The sequence below is a fragment of the Schistosoma mansoni genome, chromosome 2 (assembly GCF_000237925.1).
Source record: "Schistosoma mansoni strain Puerto Rico chromosome 2, complete genome".
Lineage (NCBI taxonomy): Eukaryota > Metazoa > Platyhelminthes > Trematoda > Strigeidida > Schistosomatidae > Schistosoma > Schistosoma mansoni.
Window position 1 is genome coordinate 24,671,057 of NC_031496.1, and position 27,408 is coordinate 24,698,464.

Here is a 27,408-nt window from a genome sequence, read left to right on the forward strand (position 1 = left end):
TCTTTTTTTTCTTGTATATTCATTGATAAAATATAAATATTCTGACTTGATGGTATTTGCTTTATGTTAACATGTTCTTGGTCTATACAATATAGGAAGGTTTAGTGAAGATTACTTAGTTATCAATTATGAATGGAACTACTTTAGCCCCCAAATGCCCTGGCATGGCCGAGAGTGGGGAGAGTCCGCTTTCTCTCCCGAAATACTCTCACATGATCATGCTTAATATAGCCTCTGCCAGGGAAGTCCTACTCATTGACTTCTCGTGGCGGGGGTGTTGGTTACGAAATTGAGAGGACGAAAAGCGAATTTCCGGCGCTTTAACCGGGTTGGTGGACACGGAAAGTCCACCTAGGAGAGCTGAAAAACTCTGATTCCAAACCAATGTTGCACATGGGCTCCAGTATCCTGAAGGAACGAATGGCGTATGAACCAATCGTTGGTCACCGGCTACCATGGGACTGCATCTCCTCACGATGCTCCACTGCCTTGTGGATTAGACCTTTAGGTCAAAGGCTCGGGGTGTGGCCACCTAAGAAAACCACCTGCTTCAGTTGGAACACCTGGGCAGTATCACAGCCCTCACACAAATCAGATGAGATTTGTTTGGCGCATATATATCTGGTGTCCCCTTTGTACCAATATTTATGTGTATAAATAAATAAATAAATCTCTACTACAATTAAGTTTGTTTGCGGCTAATTTTGTCAAACCCTTCAATTAAAAGACAGTGTTCTTCGAACTGTAATAATTTGTCTATATCTTATTATTATTATGTCTGTATGAACATGTATACTCGATCACATGTGACGGGCAACGCAGATATCCCTCTCTCTAGCTTAGATGTTAGTTGTTTAAGCATCGCTCGATGAGTTATTCACCTCCCCATATATATATGTATATATATACGCTTGGATCTTATTAGTTGATTCGACTTTGAATTCACGTCTGTTTTCGCTTGCTTGTGCGTATTGGCTTTTCTACTCAAATTCGCTTGGAATGTTTGTAGCTTTGTGATCTGCGCTATCTAATACTAAACTGTTGTCTGCGTTTCGTGTTGCCTTCTGAATTCGTACACCGTCGGAATTTATTTAATAACTGTTATCAAGGTGATTGATACAGGAAGTCTAAGGAATTATTTCAAAGCCAAGTCATTACACTTTTAATGTGAGTGTATCGAGTAATCTGTAAGTTTGATAAGACTTGAAAAAACTGTTGTTCAGTATTGATCCAAACACTTATGATTCGTCCTTTATCAGGTGTAAGTATCAAGAGTTGACTATGAAATTTTATGGGATAGTATATTTCACACTAACTGGAGATAACAACCAAACTAATGGGTCAAGGTGCCATTCGAACCCGGAGTAAAGTCTATAATAGTTCAAACTAAAGATAAGAATATGCTCTTTGATAATCAAACTACATATTCAAAAGTACAGTGAATTAAATGATTTCAAACTTATGATCGAATGGTTAAAAGAGAAAGGGTTAAAAAATTAGAAGATCAGTTAATATCAGCTTTTTGGTTTAATTAAATTCATTAGGTGGTTTAGTTCCCTCCTCAATACTTATGTGCTTTTAAATCACAACTGTTCTGTTTGTTTATAATTGTAATTGCATCAATATAATTGGATTATCATTGCTACAGAGAAAAAAAGTACATGATTATCTAACTCAACTGTTGTCCACTGATAAGGAAAGGTGATTTGGGTCATTGAGATTATCGTAATGTATAAAACAAAACCTTCATTAACATGATTGAAAGCTTTATCTTCCAGTCAATCGTAAATTTTAGTTGTTACTAATCAAAACTTTCTACAGTTTGATTCATTCCTTTTCCGAATTATATTCTCTTAATCTTTTTGACGCTTTTGTTTCTTGTTGATTCTCCGTCACTAACATTGATGCAAATGCGATAAGTTAGGAAAATATACATCTATACTAGTTAGTATGATGTTTACAACTAACTGTCTACATGTAATCACCATCATAAAATTCAAGGTATGTAATCTGGGTTGCTTACTGTTATTAAACGATTAAATAAGGAAGTTGATGTGTCGGAGACAGAAATAGGTCTTCTTGTAGTTATTTTTGAAAGTGAAAATCCCTCCATGCATACATATGTGATTTCTTCCTTGTGGTTTCTTTATTTGCATATATTGTTAACATTTTTGATGCTGATTAAGTCTGTAACGTTTAATTTTCTTGGTTTTCTTATCGTTTTTATTGAGTCTTTATGTTCCTTACTGAACTGTATTTAGTTTGTTTTGATTGTTATTATTCTGGCGGCTGCCATATTGACTGCTCGCTATTTGATTTTGAATGGGATCGTGCATTTTGGTTGTAATTTGGAGCACTTTCCCAGATATTGAAACACTGTGTTATAAAACAGCCGCTCAAACGGAATCTTACTTGATCTATCCAGAAAGGATAGAATAACACTTACCTTTTGGTGTTTTCGGTAATTTTCATATATTTCTTACCACTTTGCTATTCATTGTAATTTAGATTGAATATTTTGGTATCAATTGTCGGTTGAATAACTGGGTGGTAATATTTGTTTAGGTAAATTTGTACATTTGTATATATGATGAAATTTAGAACCGTTGTTACCCAAAACACTTTGTTCTGATTTCGATTGGGTCACGAGTCTATAAACCTATTTCCCCGTTATTCGGCCACATCCAGACCTATTATAATCTAGGTTTGGATTTTACAGTATACAAGCCGGTAAATTTGTCTTTTTTTCTTTAAAGTCAGCTTTATATTCCTTTCATATAACCAGATCCCTAGATAAATGTACACAGAGCAAGAATAATAAAGTCTGTAGAATAAAATGAGTTGATTCTATTTCACGGTTTTATATTAGCTGTATTCAACCTAAAATAACAATTAGTAATATAAATGTAATTATTAACAAATGTTCAGTATATATATAGTTAAAATCATGAGTCAATTGATGCTAGACCACCATGGAAAACCTGGACGGCCGTTTCGTCCTATTGTGGGACTTCTCAGCAGTGCGCATCCACGATCCCGCCCCGCGAGATTCGAACCCAGGACCAACCAGTCTGGCACCAGAGCGTCGAGTTTAGACGAATTTTCGAAAAGCAACCAGAATCATAATAACTAGAGGAATAGAGATATAAAGTGTATGAATAAACATAGCTAAGATTGATGTATAATTCAGTAGTTATGTAAAGATAATGAAATTAATCACTCAATATCATAAAATAAACAAATATGTGAACATCGGTCAGATCATGTAAGAGATGAGAATAATAAAACGGTTGGGAAAAAAAAATTAAATTAACAAACGTTATTGGACAGATGTCCAGTCCTTTCTTAGAAGTAGAATTCATGAGTTGATGTAGGCTAGACCACCATTTAAAACCTAGAATCACTGGATGGCCGTTTCTTCCTAGTACGGGACTCCGTAGCAGTGAACACCCCCGATCCTGTGTGCGGTACTCGAACCCAGGACCTTCGGTCACGCGCACGAATTCTTAGCCTCTAGACCACTGGGCTGGTATCCAATGGTATTAATGTCTAACTTCAACCGATCCATGGGTGTTTGCGAAACCATTCATCCAGTCACTATGTCAGGGAAAGGCTAACCAAACTTCCCTTCTGTGTACATAGGTCAGCTCGGAAACGTTTGGTTGCAAAACGGGACAGGATTGGTGTTTTTTGTTCACACGAACCCTGAAGCTGAATGTAAGATAGCTGCAAAAATTCACATTTAACACGGAGAGAAGGTCAGTAGTATTGGACGCTGGAGGAACCAATCGGAATGGCATGACTCGGCCATGAAAGGATGGTTACTTCATGTAACATCTTGTTTTTTGTATTGAATGCATTACCATCATCCCAACCTAAATGTGTTCTTCAAAAGTGCTAGACCTCATATTGCTGACTGTCACGACAGGACGAGTCGTTGTAGACCATGATGTGACCTTCATGTAATATCCTATGGATAAGGTAGCCAAATCATAACAAATTTACGATTTTCGGATTAGGAATATTATTATGGTAGCGAAGATAAACATCGAAACAGACCATAATTATACGAATACGCTATTATGTTCATTCAACTTGTCTGTATTAAACACCATAGTCAAGTCATTCAATTCTATGTATCTGTCTTTTTTCTCGGTAGTTGTCACCCCTTTAATAAAATAAAGATTGATAACTTGAGTGCTTGTCATAGTCTGGAAAGCAAAGTGGAATGACTTTTCTCGATTGAATGGATCCAGACATAGACTTAAATATTTTAGTTGTGCAGTAGGGCTAGTGAGACATCTCTGAGCCCTAGACAAATCATCTCTCAGACCTAAACAACTCTACGTTATATGACAGACCATTGATGAGTATACAGTCTATAGAACATAGTTAAGAGCAGGGATGAGTAATTCAGATTAACTGATGGCACTCCATGAACTGGTTCATGTGTCAGTGGTCGTACTCTGTTTTTCCAACCTATTTGATGGCATGAAACAAGTACCCTTTGAAACGTTGAATACTGCGGTTTTACTCCAGCACCAACCATATTTTGTGCAAGATGAAACAGGATCATCATGGTACACTACGGACGTAAACCGTGGTTTGTAATCTAACTGCATAGGAGTGACATTTTCAGTGTGATGGGTTCGACTAGGGATCATTAAGTTGTAGTCATAACTTAATGACTTCAAGTGTGTCATGGGCTTCGGGTTTGTCACCATTTGATCCTGAGAGTTTTGTGTACATGGTATTAATTCATGATGAGTTAGATTTTTTTTTAGCTCAGGAGGATTATTTTGCAGACCTTATGTTTCATGTACTGAGTGGTTTGTTTGTAAATCTTTCCACGTCCTCCAGGGAAACATCAGAATAAAGCACATAAAAAGCGAGCTATGAGAGTGGCTCCACGGTTGATTAATAAATCGTTCAATCGACATTGAACTGAAAGCATTGTTGTAAAGACTTATCTGCACATATAATTGGATGAACAACCACCAACTACCGTAACTACTTGATCGCCTTATTACTTATGGGTCATGGACCACGGACAAAGAATCCCCAAGAAACATTTTATTGGGCTCTTACTTCTGATCGTCACCAATTGCTATTCAGGGTCTTGATGTTCGCATCAGATTCTTGACGCCATATATTCTTCAGTCTGCCCCTTTTCCTACAGTTTCGATCACCCAAAGCTAGGGCATGCTTCTTGATCCTTTCTAGCTAATAGGGACAACTGTATCCTAGTCACCTCATCATCTGGTAGTTGGTTTGTTCCCTGGCTAAGTAGGATGTTGTCGATGTTCTGTGACAATGGATATCTTCATAATTCAGTCACTCATCGAAAGAAAGGAAAAGTGGTAGAGCAGACAGCCTTGTATGACATGAAGCCCCACCTAGGATGGATATGTGAGCTGATCTCTGTTCAGGACCTCTCATTTAAGTCCCTCGTACGAGTTCAATATGACGGCAACAAACTTCTCAGGTACTTCGTACAGTGGGAGATTCTGTACTGTTTTCCGAACCGTGATGTCAAATACTTTCCCAAAATCAAGGAAATTGGCATGCATTTATGGGTTACACTCGACTAATGGTTTATCAGTGACTCACAATGATCAGGAGCACATATCACACATTGATCTTAACTACAACATCACCGAGGTAAGCCATATAGCAAATACCAACCAACTAAATACCAGTTCACAAAAGATGAATGTTTATGATCGGTCAGATATTGGACCGTTGTTTAAGACTGTTGACGGCGTTTGGTAACAACATGCAGTTGATGTTTTGGGGATAAATGATAGGCCTCACAGTTCTTGGCAAGGTTCATCCGCAGTTTTAAGTCTATTACTTATTTACTTGCTCATTTACTTACCGACCTACTTACACCTGTTACGTTTTGTGGAAGAGAACAGACCACCCACTACCATTCTCTATCCAACTCTGTCCTGAGCAATTCTTTCCAGTTGCTATTCATCCTTTTAATGTCTAACTCCAATTACTGATGGAATGTCTTCTTCGGTCTTTCGTTTTCCCGTTTCCTCCCAGGATCCCAAGTTAGTGCTTCTGAAATTTGTGTTTTATCCATTTACAACGTCTTTTCCTAATTCCCTCTTCAGCTCAAAGCTGGTTTGTTCTCTCCCACAATAGACTGTTGCTGATCGTTTCAGGCAAGCGCATATTGAGTATCTTAGATAGACAATTATTTATGAATACTTGTACATGTCTGATGATGGTTGTAGTAGTTCTCCAAGTCTCAGCTCCATACAATAGAACCTTCCTGACGTTCTCATTGAAGATTGTGACTTTGATATTGTTTGAAAGTTGTTTTGGGTTTCATATGTTCTTTGACTGTGAGAATGCTATTCTTACTTTGCCAATCATTGCCTCTACGTCTGCATCGGATCCTCCTGGTTCATTGATGATGTTGACCAGGGACGTGAAAGATTCCACATCTTTCAGAGCTTCTCCATCAAGTATGTTTGAGTTGGTGCTCCCTGTCTTGTATTTAAGGATTTTGGTTTTTCCTTTGTGTATGTTGAGGCCTAACTCCGCCTGTAGCTCTTCTAGAGTTACTGCCGGTCCCAAGCCCACACAAAGGAGGAGGGTTGGGCATGGGGTTAGCGACCCCATCCCGTAGAAAAGCTAACTCGCTAAAAAAACGCTAACCAGAAAAAATAATTCAAACCATTTAAACTCTGCCCTCCGAGTTGAAGGAATAATTATGACGTCTCATGATGAAAGCCGAGTTCCTTCGGAAGCCACGAGACCGATGCACCTTCTAACAACCAGAGCAACACTCTTTATACGTACATGGAACGTCCGGACAATGTGGGAGACAGGGAAGACCAGTCAAATAGCAATGGAAATGAGGAGATACAACTTGGCAGTACTCGGAATCAGCGAAACCCATTGGACACAAACTGGACAATAAAGGCTAGGTACAGGAGAGATGCTGCTGTACTCCGGTCATGAAGGGGAAAATGCTCCACACACTCAGGGAGTTGCTCTAATTCTGTCCAAAGAAGCACGAAATGCACTTGTGGGATGGGAATCTCATGGACCCAGGATAATCAAAGCATCATTCAGAACAAAGAAGCAAGGGATCACAATGAACGTTATCCAATGTTATGCACCCACCAATGATAGCAACGACGATGATAAAGATCGGTTCTATGAAAAGCTGCAATCAATTATAGCAAAGTGCTCACGAAAGGACCTGACCATCCTGATGGGAGATCTAAATGTTAAAGTTGGAGTGGACAACACAGGATATGAAGATGTAATTGGACGACATGGATTAGGAGAGAGAAATGAAAATGGGGAGAGACTTGTAAACCTATGTGCATTCAACAAATTGGTTATAGGCGGCATAATATTCCCACACAAGCGCATACACAAAGCTACATGGATCTCACCGGACCAAACCACAGAGAACCAGATAGATCACATCTGTATCAACAAAAAATTCCGAAGATCAATGGAAGATGTGAGAACCTGGAGAGGAGCTGACATAGCTTCAGATCACCACTGGCTGGTTGTGGCCAAGATGAGACTGAAGCTAAAGAAACACTGGACAACTGGACAAACAGCACTACAAAGGTTCAATACAGCCTTCCTTCGAGATATTGACAAGCTCCACGAATTCAAGATAACTCTCAACAACAGGTTCCAAGCTCTACAGGATCTACTGAATGAACAAGAAACTACTTTGGAGGACAACTGGAAAGGGATAAAAAAAGCACTAACTTCAACGTGTCAGGAGGTTCTTGGTCCTAAGAAGCATCATCATAAGGAATGGATCTCTATGGGAACCCTGGACAAAATTCAAGAAAGGAAGAACAAGAAACTAGCAATTAACAACAGCCGAACATGAGCAGAGAAAGTCAAAGCACAAGCAGACTTCGCAGAAGCAAACAGGGAAGTGAAGAAAAGCATCAAAGCCGACAAGCAGAAATACATGGGAGAACTAGCAACAACGGCGGAAAAAGCTGCAAGAGAAGGGAATATGAGACAACTATATGATACAACGAAGAAATTGACAGGAAGATATAGCAAACCAGAGAGACCAGTCAAGGACAAAGAAGGAAAGACAATCACTGAGATTCAAGAACAGAGGAAAAGATGGGCAGAATACTTCGAGGAACTGCTGAATAGACCAGCAACATTGAATCCACCGGAAATCAAAGCAGCACACAATGACCTTCCAATAGATGTCACTCCACCAACGATCGAAGAAGTCAAGATGGCCATCAGACAAATCAAAAGTGGGAAGGTGGCAGGACCTGACAATATACCAGCAGAAGCACTGAAGTCAGACATTGAAGTAACTGCAAACATGCTTCACCATCTATTCAAAAAGATTTGGGAAGAGGAACAAGTGCCAATGGACTGGAAAGAAGGATATCTCATCAAGATACCAAACGAAGGAGATCTGAGCAAATGTGAGAACTACAGAGGCATCAGTTTGTTATCAGTACCAGGAAAAGTTTTCAACAGAGTGCTGCTGAATCGGATGAAAGACACAGTAGACGCCGAACTTAGGGATCAGGCTGGATTCCGTAAGGATAGTTTGTGCACAGACCAGATTGCGACACTACGGATCATAGTTGAACAATCAGTTGAGGAAACATTCACGTACCTGGGAAGCATCGTTGATAAACAAGGAGGATCGGATGCAGATGTAAAGGCGAGGATTGGCAAAGCAAGGACAGCATTTCTACAACTGAAGAACATATGGAACTCAAAACAACTCTCAACAAATTTCAAGGTCAGAATCTTTAATACGAACGTCAAGACAGTCAATCCTACTTTACGGAGCTGAAACGTGGGGAACCACTACGACCATTATCAGGAAGATGCAAGCATTTATCAACAGCTGTCTACGCAAAATACTCAACATCCATTGGCCGGATACTATCAGCAACAGCGTTTTATGGGAGAGGACAAACCAGCTTCCAGCTGAATAGGAAATTAGGAAAAGACGTTGGAAGTGGATCGGACATGCATTAAGGAAATCACCAATGTGAATTACAAGGCAATCCCTAACTTGGAATCCGGAAGGAAAGCGGAAAAGTGGAAGGCCAAAGAACACACTATGACGGAAATAGAAGCAGATATGAGAAGGATGAATAGCAACTGGAAAGAACTGGAAAGGAAGGCTCAGGACAGATTTGGATGGAGAATGCTGGTGAGCAGCCTATGCTCCTCGACGAGGGGTAACAGGCGTAAGTAAGTAAGTAAGTAAGTAATGTTGAGGCCTACTGATGCAGAGGCTGCTTCTACATTACTTGTCTTCATCTACATTTGTTTGTGTGTATGGGGCTGAAGAGCTTTGTCATCTGTGAAGTCCATGTCGTCTAGTTACACACAAGCTGTTCATTGTATTCTTTGCTTCCCCTCAGATGTTGAGGTTTTCAGAGTCCCGTCAAACATCAGAAGAAAGAGAAAGACTGAGAGTAAGCTGCCTTGTCTGATACAGGTCTTCACATGGAATGCGTCTGTCAGCTCTACTCCATTCAAGAATTTGCTGTGTTTTCTATCGTATGAACTTCTTATCATGTTAACGATTTTCTCAGGTACACCATGGTGTCAAAGAAGGTTCCTTAAGGTTATTTTATCCACACTGTCAAACGCCATTTCATCGTTAAAGAAGTTGGTGCGCAGTGATGGGTTACATTCAATTGATTGTTCAACGATGATCCTTAGTGTTACCGTTTGGTGTGTGCACGACAGATCCCTACGGAATTCAGCTTGTTGATCTCGAAGTTGAGCATCCGTTGAATCTTTCATTCGGTTAAACAACACTCTTTTGAAAACGTTTCCTGGTACCAACTGTAGTTTGATGCTTGTGTAGTTCTCACATTTGTCCATCTAATGTATTACAGACAAGTCCGCACTTTGTCAAACCTTTCGAAGAGGCCATTTGTTAAATGGCACCACCTAAATAGAGTACCACTAGACAAATACGATAACTGGGAACTGGAAACAACATCATTTAAGAAGAAGCGTCGATAAATAGGATGAAATAATGGGCTCCCGTACGATTTGTTGTAGCGGTAAATAAATCTCCAAATTCAATAGTTCTGTATGTTTTCAACGTTTGATGCTGGCAGCATTAGGTTTAATGAACTCACATATCTGAAGGCTCTCGATCACACATCCGCACTAAATCACTTGTGAGTACGCCGTGCTTTACATCTCCTACGACTGCTAGACAGCTTAGATTGACCACTTCTCGATATATCGATGGCCTATCAAGTAGATCTTCGAACGTTCTCGTTCGTGTGTGTGGGCATTAACGACGACATTCACGAAGCGTTAAGCTTCTCAACTCTGTTTTTATCTGTATACTTAGAATGAGTTTTAGATGAAAACCTGCATGATTAGTGTGGGTTTTCGCTTCCTTGTGATTTAAGCACTTCTATCCCATAAATTAAATCAAGGCCTGAGTCGACTCTAACGTTGAGTTAAGACGTGTCTTATAGATTGATAAGGAGACCAAAGTTTTGTAGTAGGACTAAGATAATGAAAAGTGGCCTTCGAAACAACTGGCTGAACGAAACTTTGGTTTTTTTCATTTAAATGACTCTTCGCACGGCCATTAATGCCATTAAAAAAAGCAAAACCAGAAAGCTTATTATGCCATGTCCTTTCGCTTCTGTGAAACAATGACTAGCTTTTAATATACTTGTAAGGTTGTTTTACAGGTTCAACTTACTTGTACTTGAACGTTCAGCCGCCAATAAATTTTCCTAATTTGCGTGGTTTATGGCTGTCACTCGGATAGCGATCGTTCTTGGGGAATTATTAGACGAGGGGCAAAAATCATCATTGGTAAAGGATGTGATTCAGGGTATGTATAGTTCAAACATACTCAAATTCGTTAAACAGTAGATCTATGATTATTTAGTAGGTGTGTACCCATTAAAGATGTAGCTGTCCTCGTGTAGTAAGGTTTTCTTATAATGGATAAATTGGCTTAAGAGTTATTGCGTAAAGCAAGTGTTTAATATTGAAAGGTTTCAGTGAAAGTTTTGAATTTTACCTCTAGCCTTATGTTTTACACAAATGGTGCCAAATGGTCGATCTCTTTCCCCACACACGCAACTATTCGGTAACGTGTAAATACCGAGTAACCTGTTATAATGTTCGCAGTCGAGAGCACCGTGTTGTTTGAGACCGTTCTCAGACTGTCGATGTCACATGTTTTAATGGGAATAGTCGGTTGACTAAGTTAACCCTTGTAGCGAATCTCGGTTCACAACATGGTGGTCGAGACAAACTTTTATATATAAACAACTGTTTTATTTCGAAATTTTGGACAATCGCCTCATGTTGACATGGCACCATAAAGATAAGGTTTCTCAGTGTTCGAGTTTCTTTCAAACTTTCATGTTCGGAACGCAGGGTTTTCGCTAATATCCAATATAACAAGTGTGGTTTGATATACGCTGGGTGTGAAATCGAAACTAAATCCGCCACCGTGACTATAATCATGTAGTGTATGGCAGAAATCTCGCTGGTTCAGTGGTGCATCGAACCACATCTTCAGAATTATGAAGACAGTTACTTCTGTAATGGTATTGTGGTTGTATAAGGCTCACGTGGTTTATGTTAATGTCCTCGGATAAAAAAGGGGTAAGATAACCACTTGTTTATTATTTTGATCCAATATGGCCTGCACGAGTCTTCTCGATTAATGTTAGTAATTTGTAAGTAAGTAGTATTTAAGGTAGGAATTTTAGATAATTCGTTCAACCTTCTAGATTGATTGATTATGAATACAATTATCTTAAGTGCTGTTAGAGGTATAAGGGCGTTCATCACTTCCCGGTTTCCAACACTGGAGGGTTTTTTTAGAGGCACCTGTATATGAAATTTGGTTAGAGGTGGTCTTAGTGACCTGAGAGCGTGACCACAGTGCCCAAGAGGCGACTGCTTGAAATCTGTCACACGCAATCTTTTTGAGTAATTTTCGTACTAGCTTCGTACTTGTTGTGACCTTACCGCCGGAGACGGAAATTCGTGGGATAAGGTCAGGTGTGCATTTTTGGGGTCGACCTTTTCTAACTCCACCTTTCCTTTGTGGTAAGGCAGCATCTCTGTTATGCTGGCTATCTAAAAGAAACACCTTACTGCCGTCATACTTCTGTCCAGTCAGCAGTATGACTTCGCCTTCGGACCCTGTGTTTTCTGCTTTTAGTCTCACCGCTTTTCAACCCATCTGTCTGGAATGGCGGGACCTTGAGGAACTATTGTTCCAACCAGTATAGCTCGGTTGGTTCATCATGGTAGGCAAGCCCGACCACCGCGTCAAGGTAGCAGCAACGGTTGGAGTTCAACATTCTAGCTCATCCTCTATAGTATTTTTGGGTATTTCTATCAGTTCATATATTCTCACCAAGGGTACCCGTGGAATATCGTGAATATTTATCAAGAAGATAGTAACATTTAAGTTGGTTGACTGATAAGCTTTGTGACAGTGCCTTGAATCGATTGCATTGATAGTAGTTTGCTTGAATATCTTTCATCTGATGGTATCCATCAAGAATATTCAATCTTTCAGGTTTTCATGTAGGGAATTGTAGTGCAATCGTATAAGAAATAACGTGTTTCAGCGTTACAATATAACAGTTACGAGTTGTTTTAGAGATCATATCCACAATGATTGGTTAAGAGGTGAATAAGTCCCAATAGATACATGAAGTTTGTCTTTCCCTCAGACACACTGAAGCATGTCCGTATTTTCTCTTTTGGCTATCAATACTTTTTATACCTATTTCGTCACTATTCTCACCCGTTCTAGTTCATTTCAAGATGATTTTGGATTTCTTTCTGCCCCAAGTTAAAATAGTTGACTATGTGTGCCTGGTCCTACGTTGTCTCTGACTGACTGAGTCGACTACTGCTATGTTATTCGTTCTCCTACTCATTAATGGTCATTTCTTTAGTAGGAGTTAGGGCTGAAATGTAAACTTACCGCATCATAACTGTTCTACAAGTCAAGTTTATTTTTGGTTCGTACCAGGAAATTTCATCTGCATGATACAATATTGTATAGCACATTTCCAGTATTATTTCATTTTCTCGGTTTAATTGAATTAAAAAAATTTCCTTTCAGGTTTGAGTACATCTCCACCAGATTTTCTGCTAAAGATCCAATCTCATCTGGATAAATTGACAAGCAATCAACAGTGTTCACCTGAGTGTGAGTTAACCTACATTTACATTTCTGATTTACCTACATTTCAATCTTTAAACCGTGAAAGCATAAAATGACAAACTATTTGCGGCTATTATCTTACTGCTAATACAGAACTAATTTTATGCCTCTTGCTCAATCTAGTTACTTTTAGAGCGGTAGTATGAAACCTATGTTAGACTGTTTACTAATATGAGAATCGGATTTCTGTTTGATGTATTGTATATAAGAGCCCAGAAATTACGAGGGTCATGAAAATGAAATAATGGCAGATAAAATCTTTTGATTATATCACGAACGAGACTGACTACGAATAACGTTCGACTAAGTATATATTTATTTAATACTCTGCGTTTAGCAATTTATAAGGTCTACACTATACATACAGAATAACTCGCACTTGAAACGGAGTGCTCAAACTCCGCCATCAGTGATTTTACGAAGAGTTTCAACGTTTTTAAGGAAATATAGATTGATCTCGCCCCAGTAATAGTTCTAATTTTGAATAAAATCTCTTTATTAGTCCCAGTTTTACGATTTCAGTTATATGAAAGATTAAAAATTTTTGATGTTGGTTTGTTCTCTGAGCTGGATGGTTTGGTCGTGGAGCTTTCATCGTCCTTCTGAACGAAATCATCAGCACAAACTTCGGGTAGAAGTGAAGTGTTTGAATTTCTCCACATGTGATTCACAGCTTGTCCTGTGCACCTCGATGTTGATTGGTTCTTATTGACCTTAAATCTGTCATTGTTTAAACAATGACATTGTATAGTCATCTGATTCTAAAACCGTTGACGGCGAATTGCGTAGGTCCTATAATGTACTTGGTCCCACGTCTCATTTTTCCCATAGAGTGTGTTATATGTATTTGTTTCAATTTCATAATATTTCAGTTTTTACTTCGCACTTTGATAACTGAAATTTGTCTTTGAAAATTAGTGAATGATAAACTACTGGTGTTTGATGACAGCTATATTGAGATTGAATGACAATATGACTAACACTTCGTTATTTGTTCGCCAGGTTTCGTGTGGTACCTTCTGTGTTGTAGAAGAATTACTGAATTATAGAAATTAAACTTTGTAGCCCCAGTTCATGTAGAACTTGTTTGTTAATATCGTGAATATTGATTGAAATTTGATATGATCCACCGACCAGCATTCTGTTCATTGATTTAACAATCCCCAAACATATTTCATCGTAAATCATACAATCTTCCTCTGTGGTGAAAGTCCGGTCGTAACAATGAATCGGCTGTTCGTCTTTGAAGCTAAGCCATTTGCCTTATCCACAACAATATTTCTCAGGCATTTCAAGCACTTGTTTACCATCTTAGTTTCAATTTGCGTTTATTAGCTCAAAATGTTTATTATTTTACTCTAGCTTTGTCGCACTACTTATTTATTATGAGCTTGTATTTTATCTAACACATCCTATTTGTCCTAAGAACTGCTAAGATATGCTCATATTCGGTTTTAGTTTTTTTGTCTGAGACTGGTATATAGTATAGCTTGCACGAGTGCATTCATTTCTTTGCTGATTAAACTACTTTTTCTAGTTACCCACACAGTTCCTCAAGAATGGAATCCATTGTCGTTCCATTATTTCACCATTCTCAGTTTTACATTAGAGAGAGACTAAAATTGTTTAAAATATTTCACGTAAATTGTATATTATCTGTTCATCATCAGGTATTTTCTCTTACAAAGAGGAAGATTTTGAATTCCTAACCTTATGTCGCCCATCTTCATCTGGAATCACATCGTTATTAACAAATTTTCTTCAACCACCAAAAAATTCTGATGTCACTCTTAATGTTATTCTTATATACGCTGGTTTATTATCGGACGGATCAGCTCATTGGTTGTTACCCAACTTTGTGTTAACACCTACATTCTTGACTGATTTTATTCAACATTTGTCTACTCTACATCCTAAACCAGTAAGTAACTATTGACTGTCAATTCACATATCAGGTTACAATAAATGAATATTTTCCTCTCGAAGTTTTCCGTGAGATTTTTTTCGTAGTCATTCGTTATTACATATTCAGAGATAGTTATAGTATAGCGTAACTGTGTATATAATATCTTCGGTTTTGCTTAATAAGGAAATAAATAATTCACTTCGTAATTACGTAATGATACTGTGCAGGCTAGTTGAATAGAAGAATTAGGAAATGATTATTTAAATGCTACTAAATGTTTGCCAACAGGTTCTATGCTGGCTTCTTGATGTGGAGTGTATGGTAATAATGTAAACCTTTAACAGCCGAGTTGTTTTGGTCGTATGCTATACAATCCACGTTACTGTCTACCCCAACACTAGTGAATGTAGGCTTAAATCAAGATTAAAAGTGATCAAATCAAGAGGTATTGTAAGGTCATTAACTTCCAGTTTGCATCTTGTTGGTAAGGTTGGAATTTCTACCTGAAGTCTCTTCTAAATGATGCAAACCACTGGTTAGTAGCTATTCGTAGTAATTCAGAGTGATACGGATGCACTAATTGTTCATACACTTCATACACTTCTGTCCCAAAATCTACACTAGTGTATTTGTATGTTTAGCATTAAGGGTTTGAACTGTACAAGAGATACTGGTTTCCTTGTGCGTGGTCATAAGGAGCTCATGAGTACCAGTAAGGTTGTAAGCTTTCAAGTTATTGCTTACATAATTATAGTTTATATTGCACTACGATTTCATATCATTTAGTCTGGTTGTTACACTATTGGTCCCAGTTTACAAGGTTGAGTTCACATCGACTTTATATATGGCACTACAACCTAGGAAACACTATGGTTGTACCTCATATTTACGTTTCAAGCTATTGCTGTCCCTGTTGTAGTAATGTTTTACTTGAAGGTGTTTAAATTGTCACTTCTAAGTGAAGAAATAGTTATATACTGAATCATACTTCTTGCTGTATTCAGCATAAGAATGTCCTTGGGAAACGTCACAAAATGGCATATTAAAAGGGGGAAATACAATCTGAAAATGGACGCTTTTGGCTCGTGAGTGAGGAATTCAAATTTCCAAAATAAAATTACAAAATAAGACCATGTGATTTCTGATAATTTAGCATCCACAACACTTCTCAGTATTCGTAGGTTGTTGTGCTTAAGTATACATACAGAAATAGGTAATTCAGTATTTAACTATTTTTCACTTTTATTTCATAATGTTCATTGATTTATTGTGCCCAACTTATATCCTAATGGAAAATGCTTATTGGAACTTCTTCCTTGGGTTTCAAAGGTACCTACAAATACTACATCTGATCATTCGTCTTTTTAGAGGAGGCTAGAAAGCTTTTGTCCAAACTCACTTCTTTACGCCTGATATATGGTCAGTAAGGACACAAGCGATGAATTAAATATACAAGACTTGCGGAATATGAAGATAGTGAGGAAGTATCGGTAGTAGGTATATGTGAAAACCGATGAAGAAAGTAGGTTAGTAAATAAAATAAACTCAGGCGGTACTAAAAGTATGCTGGGCATTACGACTTCCTGAATGTCACCATGTGTAAGAATATTTCTTCCTGAGAAACATTAAGGAGAGTAAATTAGTACTTGTGTTTTACCCGAACCAGGGAGCATAAACACAAAACTCAAGGGATAACTACTTCATACTACCTACTTTTTATGAGTAACTCTTTCCTGTTTTGTAGTATTAGCCTAATCTTTTTGTCTTGTAGCATATTACCAGTATCACTGAATATACTAAATATCTGTAGCAATTTCCTTACTGCCTTTACGATTTCACCCTGAAATTTTAAACTATATAATTCTGATGTTGTCGCTTTTTAGCTATTTGGACCTTAAATAACAAGTGCACCAATACTACTCAACTAGGTTGTCATGGTTACCAATCCATCATCACGTTATCACGTCCGAATAATAACTACAATCTGAACTGATAACCAACATTCCCCGATGATATTAGGGAAATCCCATCCCAGTTGATTCGAATTTTTTCAACGAAGTCCAATAAATCATGAGTACTGCTAAAAAATTCTACGTGTAACACGATTTCCCTTAAATGCTTGTTTTTTGTAGCTTTTCAATCAATACCACCGTTAAATACAATTTTCAAATTATTCGTGTCTTCAGAATCACCATTTAATAAGGCTTCTTTAATTCAATTCATTCAGCGTATGTCATGTCTGAAATAACGAGCAATGCTAGTCTATTCAGGACTGTATTGATTACTTACAGTGTCAGTTCTTTCATCTTTCTGTTTTTGTGTTTCAGGATGATACGGAAAGTCTCCCATCTCATAAACCTATTCGGCTTCACATTGGTATTGGGGCCGTTTCATCGGGCGGAGACTGGCGTCACCTTGTTAGCAACCCACCACAACCTATTGGAGGGCATGTATTCCAAGTTACTGTTAACCGTTGTCGTACAGTGTCAAAACCAAAGAGTAACAAGCCTACAGATATTCCTTCACCGTCTTCCAGCTCATTTGGTTAGTGTGTATTTCATTTTTTCCTACTGAACCAACTTTTTGGCAGCGCTTCTTAGATCCACCATTTCGCCTAGTTTACCTTCATTGTTTTTTAAGCTCATAACTCGGTATTAGATAATATCAGTTTCAGCCTAACTATTATCGTTACTTTTTCTCAAGTTCATTTTAGTTGGATATTATTTATCACTCACATAAAATATCACATCCGTTTTGATTAGGTGTATATCGCTTGACTAAATCCATGAAATTGTATTAGATAAGTCTGTTATGTTTGGCAGTCGTCCGTTTCTTATAATTGATATGCATGCTTCCTATATGTGAAACCAACTTCATTTGATTTACGAGACAAAGAATAAACTGGGAGCTATACCGACTAACCGAACTGAAATGTGCACAAGTCAATTAATAAATATACATATATATATCCCTCGAATAGTAGAGCCAAATCTCGATCAGTAGAGTTTATTCTTGCACAAAACTCACCTATCATTTGACCCTGACCTAGCATGTGCCCATAGGCATGAGGTGTAACTGTGGTGGTCAAACCTGTTACCTCTCCTCCTGTAGGAAACGTGCTCCTCCTCTAATTCAGCTGTATGAATTAAGATAGGGGAACAATACCTCTCCCTATTCAACAGTCTGATGTCCTCAAAGGGTTTATTGGTTCAGGCGGATCACATCTTTCTGTAGCCCTTCCCACTTTTAAATTGTCATATCTGAATAATAAAACTGGTTGGTAAATGTTGGATGTATGTGTTGACAGCTTCTGTAGTACTGAAAACTTATCTCAATGCCTGCCTCATTCATTCAGTCTCTAATGACTGGAAATGGAGAACCCTATTAAATTTTAAGGATATTTCATGCAATGAAGAAGACTTTAAAAATGATGACCCCTTATTAATCTTGTTTAACAACGATCCCACAACATTTTGTGGGAGAGATGATTTTGTGAGCGAATTTAATGGTTTGGATAGTTTGTGGCTTGCAAAATCAATTTCTTTTTCTAGTTATCTATGACACGTCATTACGCTTTAAGGAGTAATATCAATTATATCTGTTGTTTGTAGACATGGTACTGTTTGTATTCATTCATAAGCTATTAATTAATCGATGTCACGTACCAATCAGTTTAAGTCATACAAATCTAACTATTCAGTGCAAATAAAACAGCACATTCTAGGTATGGTTTTAACCTATTCTGGTACCAAATAAATCCTTATCTATCATCTTTATGTGGTTGTTTGTGTTGCGCGGTTTACAGGTTCAAGTAATCACTATCAGTTATCAATCATTACAACAGCGGTCAATGCGTTTTTCAAAGGTCTATAAAAATCTCCATCTGCACCAGTTTTGTCTTTTTATTTACGCAGTACAAATCACAGTGGTCATCCGTCAATAGTAATCAATCGTTTAAAATCTCAAGGGGTTTCTCAGTTCTATGTATTTAGTAGTTTCACCATTAAGAAAAAATCAATTTGATAAACCATATTTTACAAGGTTGGATACAGAATATAAATGTATGTTCAGGATTTGTGTATGAATTCCAACATTTTCCACTGCCATATTTTAAGGTCACCTAAATAATATGGAGTATAACAATAAATATATTTTTGTTGTATCCAAATGAATAGAAAAATTGTATTTCTGAAGTTTCGTGACTTAACGTAAGTCACTTTGTTAGAGCAACTTTCTACCCAACGCTCAATTTATTTCTAAACTATCAATTCCAACTTGGCATTGATACCTATAAATACAAGGTTTAAGTTTACTCTAATAATCGTCAATTATTTAAAATACGGAGTGTTGAGCGCCTACTCACTCTGTTAATGTTTCATTAATAATAACATTTCAAACATTTAAGTCATGTTTAAATATGGAATTAAAACGTATTCAGTAGAAAAACATAACGTTTGTTACTTATGGATCCCCGACAATCTGTCATTTTGTGATTGATATTTTGGCTCATAAACTTTAGGTTTTCTGTTATTCATGGCCACGCGTATATAACCTCTGCCAGGGAAGTCCTACTCACTGCCTTCTCGTGGCATTACTGTTGTTTACGATATTGAGAGGACGAAAAGCGAATCTCCGGCGCTTTAACCGGGCTAGTGGATACGGAAAGTCCACCTAGGGGAGTTGGCAAACCCTGATTCCAAACCAATGGTGCACATGGGCTCCAGTATCCTGAGGGAACAAATAGCGTATGAATCAATCGTTGGTCACCGGCTACCATGGGACTGCATCTCCTCACGATGTTCCACTGCCTTTTGGATCAGACCTTTAGGTCAAAGGCTCCGGGTGTGGTCCCCTAAGAAAACCACCTGCTTCAGTTTGGGCATCCGAACAGTATCACAGCCCTTACACAAATCAAATGAGATTTGTGTGGCGCATATATATCTGGTGTCCCCTTTGTACCAATATTTATGTGTTTAAATAATAATAATAATTTTTGTTATTCTAACTTTTAATATATTTCACTAATAAATATTTCTTTTTACTGTTTTTTAAAAAAAATTCTAATTCAGATTTTGAGAGTTTTCTATGCGATATGCTAACCAAACTGCCTGATCCTTATTCTCCTCCTCTCAGTCAAACTTTGGTAATGCGCTCACCAACTGATCTTACACTTAAAGTTTCTAAACCTTGCATTTATGTGTTCCCTGAAGGTTCTGGGCAAGTATCTATCCTCGCTCTTCCTTTTTACAATATGCTAATTGATGGAGGATGTAGTCATAAGCCTTGCTTTTGGTCTGTTGCTAATTATCTTGATCGGTAAGGTTTTTTTTAATGAGAAGGGAATTACCGCTATTCATTATAATAAATGTTGAATTCCTTTATGATTTTTGTTAATTTGAAATTGGGTGTGATTGAAATAATTAGTGAGTAGGTGTCAGTGAAGATAATCGCTGTTGTGTAAATATTTGCTAAACACAATTAGGTTCCCAGAATTAACCACACCTTGTTTATCGAAAGGTTATTCAGAGTTATTTGGTGTATTATTTTACAAGAATAAATCTGGATATATTGTTTTAATAATACCTTGATTTTTCTACTAATTTCTTGTAAATGTACTCTTTGTCCAGTGGATAGTTTCATGCTTGGACTATAGAGTAACAATTTTGATCAAATAAATTTTTGATAAATTTCAGAGGCACTAACTTGGAATCCTGAAAGGAAACGGGTAAATGAAAGACTCAAGAAGACATTCCATCGGTAATTGGAGGTAGACATCGAAAGGATGAATCGCGACTGGAAAGAACTGGAAAGAATTGCCCATGACAGAGTGGGATAGAGAATAGTAGTGGGTGGCCTGTTCTCCTCTACGATGGGTTCAGGCCCAATTAAGTAACTAGTGTGGAAGGTTATGCCTTCCGATATGCCTGAATTATTAGTCAAGGAAATTCGACTATGACTTAGACTGGTTGTTTTTAGCCTCTTGCAACGTCTATTTTATTTATTTATTTAAACACATATATATTGGTACAAAAGGGCACCAGGTACATATGCGCCACACTATTTGTGTGTGTGGGCTGTGATACTGCCCGGGTGCCCAAACCGAAGCAGGTGGTTTTCTTAGGGGGCCACACCCCGAGCCTTTGACCAAAAGGTCTGATCCACAAGGCAATGGAGCATCGTGAGGAGATGCAGTCCCATGGTAGCCGTTGACCAATGACAGGTTCGTCCGCCATTCGTTCCATCAGGATACTGGAGCCCATGTGCACCATTGGTTTGGAATCAGGGTTTTCCAACTCCCCTAGGTGGACCCTCCGTGTCCACCAACCCGGTTAAAGCGCCGGACATTCGCTTTTCGTCCTCTCACTTTCGTAAACAACACCCCCGCCACGAGAAGGCAGTGAGTAGGACTTCCCTGGCAGAGGCTATATATTCGCTGGCCATGTGCGAGCATTTCGAGAGGGAGAGTAGACTCTCCCCACTCTCGGCCGTACCAGGGCATTTGGGGGCAACGTCTATGATAGTTAGCCTAGGATTTTGAGGTAGTCTTTGTCTGAGTATATGTAGCAAATGTCCCACCAACCCTTGCATTATAGTTTTGGAATCCTACTCGCAACTAATCTCAACATTGCTCATTTGGTGGCCCTTCCACTCACAGTTTCTGCTTCATAAGACATTTCTTATGGATGTTAGGAACGTACGCATTTTCAATCTCATAGATCATGTAACATAATTCAGTGTAGAACTACTGTTTGAGTATACTTGTCCTTCGATAGAAGAAATGATATCTGACGCCACAGATAACGTAATGTCAGCCAGTCATTTTTGACCATCGTGGACATAATTTAGCAAAAACCAAGTTACCCTCTTGTATCCGAACTGATATTTCATCAGTCGCTAATCTATTAGGATAGTTTATTTCTAGAAATATCAACGCTAAGTTAAAATACCGTTAACTTAATTAAATTTCTTAACCAAGAATTTACTTTTTGTGAAGTAATCTCTCTCTCTCACTCTCTCTATGTATATCTCTTCCGAAAGTTAATTAATTATTTCGGTATTTGTTCTTATTTATCATTAATATAGTTATTAATCAACGGTTTTCTCTTTTTTTTTGACCCACCTTCTGTCAGTAAAATATTTATGTTAATTGTTTTCTTGCATTGTGTTGTTTTATGCGTACACAGTATGTATTTATGTCTATGTACGTGTACATGATCATCAGTTTGGTGTTATAGAGTTTATTCGGTAGATAGTTTCACAATGATTGTGTGTGTGTGTGATAATTTTCTTGCGGGTAACTCATTTTCACCCAGTTAATTTATTATTGACTACTTAATTCGTTCAATGGAAAACGGTTTGAATGTGAAGAGACATGATGAACAAACGAAATAGGTGGTAAATTAATTTTGATAAGAAAATTATCATGATTTCAACTATGAAAAATACTGAAATCTCCACAAAACCCCTTCTGATTATAATCATATGCTCACTAGTGACTGACTTCAAGATACATGTCCTGGAGTTCTAGTGGGAAGCAGTGACTAGTTGAGTTCAACCGCGTCTGTTGTGAGATAACAACTCACTGAAGACAATTGGTGAACGGTTGCTCAAACTTCGTGGATTGGTTGAAGTTAGATATTAACACCGTTGGATGCCGGCTGGCTCAGTGGTCTATCGGTTAAGTGCTCTGGCGTTAGACTGGTAGGTCCTGGGTTCGAATCTCGCGAGTGCGGAATCGTGGATGCCCACTGCTGAGAAGTCTCACAATAGGACGAAACGGCCTGCCAGTGCTTCCAGGTTTTCCATGGTGGTCTAGCTTCAATTGACACATGATTTCAACTATGAAAAATACATTTCTTAATAATTAAATTTATTGTAATTTATTTATTTTTACTTAACAGTGAGATAGGTGCTTCTTCTTCTTCACAGTTCCAATCACATTTTTCTGTTGAAACACCATTTCTTCGTCCATTATATCATCTATCACGAAATTATGCAGATAAAACTTTCTCTGATAAATTCCATTTTAAAAACATTATGCAGAAATCTTGAAGCATTTATGAGTTACACCCTATCAAGATATAATTGTAGAGATGGATCGCGAAATAATTCTTTATGTTGACTATAGATATCTTAATAATTGACACTACCCATCACCTCAGTTGTATGATTAACTACACCAGTTCTAGCGTTTACTAGTTGATGAACATGACTTGGCATTGGTCACAGTAATGTAGGATTTATTTTTAAATTTCGATATCATCAAGAACTACAGTTTTCAAATGTGTTGGGTTTGTGGGTTTGTGCCCCAACCAATATATGACGTGACGATGTCGCCAATTAGAATACAGTGAATTGTCGATCGGACCAATTACACATAAAACCCGTACGAGCAGTCTAGAGTCCTTATCGACCCTTCCTTCCCGCCTAGCCTTGCCTGTTAAGTCCAGAACACCAATAACAGCCTCTGTAATATGAATCATGTATTCCAGATTCAACTAAGTTCAGATGCTATGAGGATATAAGAATTTATTTTATTAACCTTGATATTAAAAATGTTTTATATCTTCCATGAGCTTCTTGTATTTCACTGTATTACACTCTTTGAATAACATCTTCAAACCCTAATCTTTCGGTTTACTGCTTATACTCTTACTACTTCTACCACTATGGGATTCGAATCGACAACTGCATCTCTGTGTTAATGTGGTATGGCAAATTGAATTGATGTACGCACGTACGAAGTTCTACGTTGTAACTGACTGACTGACTGACTGAGCTTCTTGTTTACCTAAAAGTAATTATATTTAGCTTCATAGTTCTTTCATTTCAGTTTGTCGATATCAAAACTTATGAATGATTTATACATTCCCATTTTATTCTCTAGCCTGGATTCTGTTCTGATAACTCATTGGGGTATTGATAACATACTTGGACTGAATACAATTCTTCCGACAGTTTTCAAGCCGAGTAATGATCAGTCGTTACTGTGTCTTCTCACTCCTCCACCAAATATTAACAATATGAAAATAAATAATCCTACTCAAGATCCACTACCGTTTACGGTTAATCTACCAATGCATTTTTCTAATTTAGTCGGAGAAATAAAACGTTCTGGCACTAATCTCATGGTCTACCCAGTTACTCGAGGAGGAAAACTGTCAGTAGTTCCAAAACCATTACAACTTTTCCAGAAAGTAAGTTATTTTATCTTACTCGTTAATGAACACACCAAACCTGAATGATCTCTAGTGTCTTCTGATCGTGATTACTGATAAACCGAATTGTGAAAATCAACTGAGAACACAACTCTAGAGTTGGCAATAAGACGTGAGACGATGAGGCAATTGTAGAGCCTGACTTCTAAGAGTCTTTAGAGATATAGACTAAATATGATCTTTTTCAACTAGATTTTATGACCATTAGACATATTGGAACGACAGTTTCTCTTTGATTGTCTTTCTTGCTACAGAGCATAAATGAAATGTATGTTTAGGGAATGCACATATTTATTCTTATGTTCTTACAATTTCTATCCTCAATATTCCTTTTTATTTAGGTAGGTCAAGGTTGTTTGGAGTTGTTCCCATTGACCCCTGGAGACGATGATTCTGCCGAGTTGCGCAAGTTAAATGATGATTGGTCTAAATGTGCTCCTTCACTAATGACAACATCTGTCCTATTAAATAAAAGTTCAGGAAACAAAACTACCGTTCCACTTGTAAGTTTTACAGGCATATTAAAAACTAAAGTTCTGGTTTATATGAAATAGCTAAAATCTTTGAGTTGTAAGGCAGACAGGTATTCAGTGGTATTACTTTCGTCTTTACTGTTACGACGGTCGGAAAAGAATTATCATCGCTTGTCTTGTGATGTTTTATTATTCATCTCCGATGATTCATTTGTTAAGTAATGAATAGATCATAGTTGAGTGTTCTTCATATAACTAATGGCTATACTTTCCTAGTACTTATACACATAGTCAGTTGGTTAATAATGATCGTCTACGTGTTCAAATCTTCCTCAATGCAGTCACTTGTACATGCTTGTACTTACCTTGCTTTTATTTGAGTGAATAACTTGTATCTTTTATTGGTTATTTATTTATTTAAATACTCAAACATTGGTACAAAGGAGCGCCAGAATATATATGCGTCACACAAACCATTGTTTGTGGGCTGGGATGATGCCCAGGTGCCCACAGCGAAGCAGATGGTTGTTTTAGGGGGTCGTTCCCTGAGCCTTTGATCCAGAGGTCTAATCCACAAGGCAGTGGAGCGATGCTAGGAAATGCGATCCCATGGCAGCCAATGACCGAGAATAGATTCATATGCCATTTATTCCCTCAGGTTCCTGAAGTCCACCACTGGTTTGGAATAAGGGTTTCCCAACTCACCTAGGTGGACGCTCCGCACTCTCGAACCCGCTTTGACGGCCGGACATTCGCTTTTCTTCCTCTCAATTTCGTAGGTAACACCCTCTCCCACGAGAAGGTAATGTGTAGGACTTCCCTGTCAGTGTCTGTATACTCGTGGCCATATGAGAGCATCTCGAGAGGAAGAGGGAACTTTCCCCACCCTTGGCCGTATCCGGACACTTGAGGATCTCTTTTATTGGTATATACACTCAGGGTTTAGTATGGCTCTGTAATCTATGAACGTGTTCAGAGTTATTTCAGTTTTAATTTATAATCCTATTCTGTTAACTAACGATTGACAGCTTGTTATCTGGTTTTTTCTAAGCTTAAATATCAAATAGTTTCATACTGTTGTTTTCATTTAATACAAACGATGTATGCAATACAATTTTTCGTCCTGTCATTATAAAAATTATTTATTCATTGGAATTTAGGATTTATGATGGCTAGTTTGTACTTTTGTCAGCTCATTTTTTTATGCATATAGTTAACTTTTTTTGAACTGTTAGTAACTAATACAACTGAGGTCTAGGTTTATCGTCAGAGATTGAATTTCATTATTGATTTTAAGCATTTTGTAGTGAAAGTACAAAATTGATTATTTGTGACTTGGTGATAACTCCAAAGAATTCATTCATAGGGTGTGATCCTTGAAAAGTAAACTGTGGTAGACAATGAATAATGGGTAACCCCATTTTCTCGTAAATGCTTACACCCTAGTTATTTATTACAAAATGGTGAAATATTCGTTCGAATGCTTAACATTTTCATCTACTCGATGTACCTGCATCTCAGAGTTGATGTTCACTCTGGGACTCGAACCTAGTACCTTTCGCTTCAAACACCATCGCGTTATCCACTTTAGAGTGAACATCAACTCTGAGATGCAGGTACATCCAGCTAACGAGTCCCAAATAGGATGAAACGCGCTTCCTGGATTCCACTGCTAGCCACTGTCCATCTTTGCTTACCATGCTTGTGAATTTAGGCTATATCGAGGCAATACTCACAGTATGCACATATGCCAATTAGAGACTGACCAGTTGCAGTCCTAACACATCAATGGGAAGATTCAAACAAACAATACTAAGTGAATTTTCATCTACTGTTTTTGGATACTGTTGCCTTGAAATGTATCAACCCCTATTTGGGTTCATGTAGTATTAGGTATTTGGGCTTACTCCAAAAAGAAAAAAACGAATGGGCTATTGAATAGAAATATTATCTTTATCAGGTTAGAATATCTAGTAAATAGACCATCATATAAACTAACTGATCATTGAATAGTAAGCAATGTTATGTCAGTTAATTCTTTTATTGTATTCTATTTGACTACTAGTAACTAGTTATGGTGAAGTTTTTTCGATGTTATTTAGTAACTATTGCATGCTGTTATGTTTGACATGATTCTTTATACTAATTGGTACTTGTTAATAGGATATAATTGCGGTCTTGGCGGATCAGATATTCTCAGCTCTATTCTAATCCATGTTATCCACTGTCGTGATCAGGATCATACACTATCACTGAAACAACTGCATTTGATATTTTGTAAAACTAATATGCGTTTACATTGATTTGTCATGTATGGTAACAATAAAGCTGATATGTTGTTTAGCTGTTTTTACTCGTTCAACCTCGGTTTCCTTGTTATTGCTCCATACACCTTACTGATGAGTGCCAACTAAGATAAAACTTAGATCTATATTTTCTTGACAGCCAACTTAGATCAAAATACTGTAGAATCTAATAATGTATTATACACAATCATATTAATGCCATCAATACCATTTTTGAAATCTGGCTATTTTAAGGTTCCAATGTTTACTTGTTACATGTACTTGGTTATCAGTTTAT

At 37.7% G+C, this 27,408-nt stretch overlaps 2 protein-coding genes across 3 annotated transcripts in view; both read left to right on the forward strand.

The window, feature by feature from the left end:
• Positions 1-4,491: 4,491 nt before the first annotated feature.
• Positions 4,492-4,943, forward strand: Smp_135090 (hypothetical protein; the record flags this gene model as incomplete). The annotated part of the gene is made up of 2 exons (XM_018796177.1): positions 4,492-4,603; positions 4,861-4,943. The coding sequence occupies 2 exons, from the start codon at positions 4,492-4,494 to the stop codon at positions 4,941-4,943; spliced, it is 195 nt and encodes a 64-aa protein (XP_018650415.1).
• Positions 4,944-10,773: 5,830 nt separating this feature from the next.
• The window catches only part of Smp_135080.1 (putative microtubule-associated protein), a gene marked incomplete at both ends in the record, with an annotated part of 32,175 nt that continues 15,540 nt past the window's right edge, over positions 10,774-27,408 (forward strand). The window contains 8 exons of one of the 2 annotated variants that reach the window (XM_018796178.1): positions 10,774-10,858; positions 13,127-13,213; positions 14,899-15,149; positions 17,462-17,678; positions 18,940-18,999; positions 20,204-20,450; positions 24,022-24,331; positions 24,694-24,855. In XM_018796178.1, the coding sequence (XP_018650416.1) occupies positions 10,774-10,858; positions 13,127-13,213; positions 14,899-15,149; positions 17,462-17,678; positions 18,940-18,999; positions 20,204-20,450; positions 24,022-24,331; positions 24,694-24,855 (1,419 nt within the window). The remainder of the gene's footprint in view (positions 10,859-13,126; positions 13,214-14,898; positions 15,150-17,461; positions 17,679-18,939; positions 19,000-20,203; positions 20,451-24,021; positions 24,332-24,693; positions 24,856-27,408) is intronic. The other variant, XM_018796179.1, reaches the window with a different exon arrangement.